General features: G+C 53.4%; 1 protein-coding gene across 1 annotated transcript; it reads left to right on the top strand.

Annotated features, from left to right (window-relative positions):
• Window positions 1–1,366: 1,366 nt before the first annotated feature.
• Window positions 1,367–4,693, top strand: LOC307203602 (uncharacterized protein). Its single transcript, XM_079954510.1, has one exon. It carries the CDS (start codon window positions 1,811–1,813, stop codon window positions 4,676–4,678), a length of 2,868 nt encoding a protein of 955 aa, XP_079810636.1. The 5' UTR covers window positions 1,367–1,810; the 3' UTR covers window positions 4,679–4,693.
• The last annotated feature ends 2,953 nt before the right edge of the window (window positions 4,694–7,646 follow it).

The following is a 7,646-nucleotide window of genomic DNA, read 5'->3' as shown; positions in this document are numbered from 1 at the left end:
AAGCACAGATTGTGAAGCCTGGGGTTTAGGAGGGTGCTTTCTCCACCTGCCAGGCCACCTAAGTGCTTCCATCGTTTTGCCACAGTAAGTGTAGGGAAATGCAGCTGCAGTGCCTTTTTGGTGGTGACCCCATCTCTTTGGAACACTTTCCAGGAACCCGGCAAATGGAGACTGTGATTCCTGCACTGCAGGGGTTGGGCTAGATGACCCTGTTGGTCCCAGCTCTACAATTCAGTGATTCTAAGGCATTTATCTTAAATGTTACCAGTAGTTTGGGCTGAATCTCTGTTAGCTTTGCTCTCTTCCTATAGTATGGGGAAACAATTTTTTTTCAGTCCGAGGGCCACATTCCCCTCTGGGCAACCTCCCGAGGGCCACCTGCCAGTGGTGGGTGTGGCCAGAGGAAAAAATGGGTGGAGCAGCAAAGGCAAAATTTACCTTTGTATAATAGGCTAGTGTCTACACACCCACAGGCAGTCCTCCATCCAGACGAAAAAAGAGTAAGAACAGAATTCAACGATGCATTCTAGCCAGGCAAAAGCAGGTCCATTGAGGGGTTTGGGTTGGGGAGCACTCTGAGGGCCAAACATAAAGGCCCGGAGGGCCACATTCAGCCATCGGGCATAAGGTTCATCACCCCTGTTCTAGTGCATGGACCGGTGTTGTTCAAAACTGGCATCTTTTTAAAGGTTGTGCTTTAGTTACTGCCATCTTAGAATGATAGGGCCTCTACAATGCAGGGTAAAAGCCATGGTTTTCCCAGTAGTGATGTATGGAAGTGAGAGCTGGACCATAAAGAAGGCTGATCGCCGAAGAATTGATGCTTTTGAATTATGGTGCTGGAGGAGACTCTTGAGAGTCCCGTGGACTGCAAGAAGATCAAACCATTCTGAAGGAAATCAGTCCTGTGTGCTCACTGGAAGGACAGATCGTGAAGCTGAGGCTCCAATACTTTGGCCACCTCATGAGAAGAGAAGACTCCCTGGAAAAGACCCTGATGTTGGGAAAGATGGAGGGCACAAGGAGAAGGGGGACGACAGAGGACAAGATGGTTGGACAGTGTTCTCGAAGCTACCAGCATGAGTTTGACCAAACCGCAGGAGGCAGTGGAAGACAGGAGTGCCTGGCGTGCTCTGGTCCATGGGGTCACAAAGAGTCGGACACAACTAAACGACTAAACAACAACAACAACAACACAATGCAGGGATCACACGTAAAGCATCCATGACAGATGGCCATCCAGCCTCTGCATAAAAACCTCCAAGGAAGGAGAAGTCCACCACCTTTCAAAGGCGTCTGTTCAACTGTCTCTAAGCTCTGGAACAGTCACTGCTATTTTTCTATTAAAAGAGGGAACTCACCATGAACGCCATCCTGGCAATGGTGCCCACCTGAGAGGAGCCGGAACTCAGTTCCGGTAAGTCCTGGTTGAAAAAAAGCCCTGGGAACAGAGTTATTTTAAAGTTGTTCAGACCTGCAGGGAAATGTCATCATTTTGGACCTGGGGATGCAGGGCCAACATTGCAGGGTCAGAGAGATGCAGTGCTTTGAAGGGCCGTGCATAGGAGAGGAGGCCATGGCTTCTAGGCAGGTCCTCAGGGTTGTGTCTGATGACATCACAGTCCAGCAGGATGACATCACGGCTTTGTGATCTTGCCAGGACCCTGCCGAGCTGAGGAAATGGAGGGGCCCTTGAAGATGCTCCCAGAACAACCAGGTGCTTTATGGAGGGCCCAAGATCACCTGTGCTTAGCACTGCCGGCAGGGCTTGTGCCCCAACGGAGGAGGACCAGGGGAAGCCAGCGGCGCCATGGGCTCCAATGAGAAGGGGTCGCCCGCCAGGATGGTTCTGCCTGTTCCAGCCAACGTAGCCCAAGAGCCCCGCCAGGGCTCTCCCCGGCGAAGCAGAGAGACCCAAAGGAACACGTCCCCTCGACAAGAAGGAGCCTCCGGCACCCGGTCCCATCGAGGGAGCAGCCCTCAGAGAGCCAGTGAGTTTCTGAGAAGCTCCTCGCCCCCCAGAGGGAGCGATGCAGGCCAGAGCTCCTCCCCTCGGCGAGGAAGTGAACTGTCCCAGAATGCATTGCCCCAGAGGGGGAGCGTCAGTGAGGCTCCCCGGAGACTGTCCGTTCCGCCAGCTGCCTCTTCACGGAAGGGAAGCGAGGTCTCCCAGGGAACCCTTTCTCAGAGGGGAGCCGAGGAACCCCGAAGGCCGTCTGCTCCAAGAGGGCCAAACTACCCCGTTCCGGGCCCTTCTCTGCGGAGAGGGAGTGGGGTCTCCGAGAATTCGTTCTACCAACAACCGGGTGACCTTCCGCGGAACAATTCTCCCTACAGAGGAAGCGACGCTTTCTGGAGCAGGACCTCCTCGCCAAAAGGGGGCGAACTTCCAGCTGGCACCTCATCCCGCCGAGCGAGTGAGCTCTCCCAGGGACCTGCCTTGAGGTCAGGGTGTCAGGAAGAAAACGAGCTCTCCTTCGGGGGTCCTCCGCAGAGAGGGAGGACGTCCATCCGGAACATCTCCCCTCAGCCGGTGGTGGACTACCGGTGCGGCAAGTGTTCCATCCAGCCGGGGCAGCTCACCATGACGAACAGCCAGATGCTGGTGGCGATGCAACAGAGCCTCAATTCGCAACGGGAGGAAATCTACCAGAGGTCCCGGGCTGCATCCAGAATAGGGAGAACCCAAGTAGACAACAGATGCATCCCCATCTCCCCAAATCCGAGTGACTTGCCCCAGGTGACAACCCAGAGCTATCTGAGGCCTATGGCGAGTCCCAAGGAGGATTCTGCACGAGTAAATCCCCCAAAGAGGGAATCCTTTCAGGTGCCCAAGGCGTTTCCTCAGCTGGCACTGGAATTGGGACCACAGGACACCTGCCAGCCACCTCGGAAACTCATCCGCAAACATGTCCCCAACCCCAAGGACGAGTGGACCCAGACGGAGCCAGCCTACAAGGTCTCCGTTTTCCCAAAGAGCGACTCTCCTCAAGCAGAGGTGTGGTTGGCGCTTCCTCTCCCCACAGAGGCCGAAGCAAGGAGGAGCTCTCTTGAACCGCACTCTGAACCCACCCGCCGGAAGAGCTCTCCTCCCAGGGAGCCAGACATGAGGGGGGCCACGCCTGAACCGCCCCCTGAACCCACCCGCCGAAGGAGCTCTCCTCTCAGGGAGCCAGACGCAAGGCGAGGCACCCATGAGCCCCCTCAAGAACCCACCCGCCGGAAGAGCTCTCCTCCCAGGGAGCCAGATCCGAGGCGGGGCACCCTTGAACCGCCCCCTGAACCCACCCGCCGAAGGAGCTCTCCTCCCAGGGAGCCAGACGCAAGGCGAGGCACCCATGAGCCCCCTCAAGAACCCACCCACCGGAAGAGCTCTCCTCCCAGGGAGCCAGATCCGAGGCGGGGTACCCTTGAACCACCCCCTGAACCCACCCGCCGAAGGAGCTCTCCTCCCAGGGAGCCAGACGCGAAGCGGACCTCCCTCCAGGCAAGGTCTGAACCAATCCAGGCCATCTACAGGCCTTCCCTCCACCCTGTGTATGAATCTGAGTATCGCTGCCCAATCCACCAGGAGATGGAGGATGCTTGGAAGCGGGCTCTCTCCCTGGGGCATGAGCCACCTGGCCAGCAACCCCTTTCCACCGCCGAACAGAGAAAAAGTTCCCTCCAAGCCTGGCTCGAACCAGCCCCAAGGGGATCCGTCCCTCAGGAGCCTGAGGCAAGAAGGGTCTCCTTGCTGAAAGATGTTGAAGCCAAGAGGACCTCCCTCCAAACAGTCCCCAAATCCACCATTCGTGTGCCCCCCTGGCCTGACTCTCTGCCGCAAGAATTCCAGCTTGTCTACAGACCTGCTTCTCATCCAGAGAACGAATCTGAGTACAGGTGCCCTTTTCATAAAGAAATGGAGGCAGCCCTCAGTCGGTCCGCTCCCCCAGGGACTGATATTCCACACAGGGGCTCCCTCGTCAGGGAGACCCCACAGCACGGGAGCCTTGGGCCAGCTTGGACCCAGTCAGAGCCTGGCCTCGATGCCCATCAGGTTCCGAGAGGTTCTCTTCAGCCCACCACCGCCACCATAGCAAGACCCAGGCCCTTGTCGGATCCAGAGGCCACCGTGAACTGGGGACTCTTGCCTCCAAGGCCCTTAAGCAAGTTTGGGCCTCAGTCAACTTGGTGGCCTTTGCTCCAGCCAGGCTCCAGCCCTCCCACCCCGGATGTGATGGACAGGCACCTCAGCCTACCAGCTCCAGACTTCGGAGAGAAGCGTCCCAGCTTAGCTCTGGATTGGAGGGAGAAGCCCTGCAGCTTGCCAGCTCCAGATTTGAGGGAGAAGCCTTGTTCCAGCTTAGCTCCAGACTTGAGGGAGATGTTAAGCAGCCCACCGGCTCCGGACCCAGCAAAGGTCATGGTGGCTTTTCCTGGGGAGGAAGCCTTGGGTTTGCCGCAGGATGCCATTTCCACCTCGAGCCAAGACCTGCCAAGACAGACAGCGCGTTTTGAAGAGTCGCCTGCCCACCTGGACCAGAGGCCGCAGTGTGTGGGCCCCAGCAGCGAGGCCGATGACCTCATCAACCTGCGACGAGGGAAGGATCCCCTGAGGTTTAGTGCTTTCTTTGTGGGTATGTTGCAGGAGTCTGTTGGGCTGCATCTCGTGCCACCAGGCTGGGCCCCCCCTTGAGGAGGGCAGAGGAGGCTGCGCTCATCAGAGGCAAGGTGGATTTGCAAAGATGAAATAAAAAGCCCCCCCTCCACCCCATTAGTTTCAAAATAATAATAATAATAATAATAATAATTAATAAATAATAAAAAACATGAAATCAGCTTTAACTGTGATTACTGCATTGTAAGGGGTTGGATTAGATCAGTGTTTCCCAACCTTGGGCATTCAGCTGTTTTTGAACTACAATTCCCATCATCCCTGACCACTGGTCTTGCTAGCTACGGATGATGGGAGTTGTAGTCCAAAAACAGCTGGAGGCCCAAGGTTGGGAAACACTGGATTAGATAACCCTTTGTGTCCCTGCCAGTTCTGCAAATCTATGATTACCTGTTTGCATGTGGAAGGTCCTACGTTCCATTCCTGGTGTCCCCAGTTAGGTAGGTTTCTTTGCCTGAAACTCTGAAGAGGTGGTGCTGCTGCCAGTCAGAGTGGCCAGTGCTGAGCTAGGCAGGGCTGGACACAGTAGTGCAGTCATCAGACCTGGTGAGGGCTGGTCCAATACATTTTGCCACCTGAGGCAAAGGACAAGATAACATCTGCCCCAATTCGACAATCTGACTGGACTCACAAATGACTCTTATTTTGACAACATCCCCAACTGCGCCTGAGGTAGGAGGGCAGCTTAGGGGGCGCAGGAGGAAGGGTTGCAGGACTGCTGTTTGCCACTCCTACGACACCTGCCGCCTGAGGCTGCTGCCTCACTCTGAAGAAGGATCCCACTGCCTGTCCAGTTGAGTTCCATACGCGAGTTTGGAGGTTGGCACCACCTTCTCCCCACTCAGGCTCCTTTGGGAAGAAGGCAGGGTATAAATTCAGTCAACAGAAGGCCTTCGCTCAGCCCTGTGTGGAAAAATGGCTGCCCAAGGTCGCTGTCTCAACCTGCCTTATGGTAGTGCTGGCTCTCAGTCCAGTTCCTGTTCAGCTAAGGGCAAGGCAGAAAAAAATACTGAAATGTCCTTTTCAATCTCTCTCATTCCACATTTTCACAGTTTGCATTAAAAAAAAAAAAAAAAAACCATGAAAATTCACAAGCATTTTACTGTGATTTCCTCCCAATGTACACCTTTTCGCATTTAATATTGCATAATATACCCATTTTGGCAAAACAACTTCCCCATATCAAATGCATTTCTTGATGTCATTGTGCCGGACATATGCCTTTTAATGCACGATTTACTGCACCAAGTACATGCACTTCTGCACATGTCGCTTGGATGGAGAAATGCATTGCAAATTTCGGAGAAATGTGAATTTTGTAAGATGAACTGTGTTTTGGTAGGCATGTTGATTTGGGAAGTGCGAATCAGGTGGCTCCACCTTAAAATGAGGAAAGGATGGGATTTCTCCACCTCTCCCGAGCACAGCCCCTACATACGGCACTCACTTAGGTCAGCTGAGACAGGGTCACAGGGCAGCGTAACATTAATTGGAGATTTCCTTAGGGATTGAACTGAGGACCTTCTGCATGCCAAGCAGGTTGCTTTGTCACCAGTGGCAGCTGCTGCCCATTTGGAATGGTTGTGTATGTGTGTGTAAAGCATGGAGTCTGACACTAGGGGGCGCTAGAGGCAATGGCAGGTGGGGCCAATGCATCCTTGTTTGGAGGGGGCCTGGAAGAGACAAGAGGGGAAGATTACTGTTGCTGTTGCTGTTTTTATTACTTATTTATTTTGTAAAAACAAAATTAAACCCTCAAGGCAGTTTACAAACAGAATACAGTGGTACCTTGGTTCTCAAACTTAATCCGTTCCAGAAGTCCGTTCCAAAACCAAAGCGTTCCAAAACCAAGGCGCACTGTCCCATAGAAAGTAATGCAAAATGGGTTAATCCATTCCAGATTTTTAAAAACAACCCCTAAAACAGCAATTTAACATGAATTTCTAATGAGACCATTGATCCATAAAATGAAAACAATAAACAATGTACTGCAGTCACACAACCAATCAATCAGTAGCTGAACTGGGTTCCACACAGTCACAAAAAAGAGCCACAAAAACAAAAAACGCTGAGACAAACCTTGGTGTAACACTCAAAACAGAAGTGTGGCACTCAAATTAGAAGCGTAACACTCAAAACGAAGCATGTTCGGTTTCCAAAAAAACTTCGCAAACCGGAACATTTACTTCCAGGTTTGCAGTGTTTGGGTTCCAAGTTGTTTGAGTACCAAGGCCTTTCAAAACCAAGGGACCACTGTAAAGCAATAAAATTATCAGTGAAACCAACTCTTTAAAACATTTTAAAAGAATCAAAACCAGCAATAAACCAAAAACAGATCAAAACGTCCATCAGCATTCTACCTGCCTGGGTAAGCTTGCCTAAACTAAAACGCTTTTAGCAGGCACCAAAAAGAGGAGAGCACTGGCGCCCCCTGATGTCAGAAGGCAGGGAGTTCCAGAAAATAGACGCTGCCCCGCTGAAAGGTCAATTTCCCTACATCCCACCAGCCCCAGGGGACAGCATGCCCAAAGTTTGGGGGTGAATTGGCGTCCGACAATATCTTGGGGAGCCCTCACATATATCCCTCTCCCAAACCCTCATGCAAGCCGCTGGCTCTGTTTGCTTGTAGCAGGGCTAGATCCGAGCCAAAACAAGGCCCTGATTCTCGGCTTTCGAGGGGCAGAACAGCTTGTGGGAGACGCAAGACCCCCAAGGTCGCCCCTGGGAAAGGCGTGGGGCCTCTGCCACCTTCCCTGCCACCACTGTGGGCTCGGCTTCGCCAGAGTGCCCCCCCTCCCCGGGCAGGGAGGTGGTGCGGACGCCAGCCTTTGACTCCTTCTTCTCCTCCTGAGTTCAGGAGCCTGGCCAATAAAAATTATCCCGCAAGCAGGATCCCCAGGCTGGCTGGCTGGCTTCCCTCCTGCCTCTCAGATGCTGCACTGCAGCTCCTAATGCCTCTTCCCCTCTTCCTCTGTTCTAGATGTCTCGG

This window comes from Podarcis cretensis (assembly GCF_951804945.1).
Source record: "Podarcis cretensis genome assembly, chromosome: 15".
Classification (NCBI taxonomy): Eukaryota; Metazoa; Chordata; class Lepidosauria; order Squamata; family Lacertidae; genus Podarcis; species Podarcis cretensis.
Note: the sequence above shows the minus strand (reverse complement) of the source record. Positions and strands in the feature narration are given on the sequence as shown.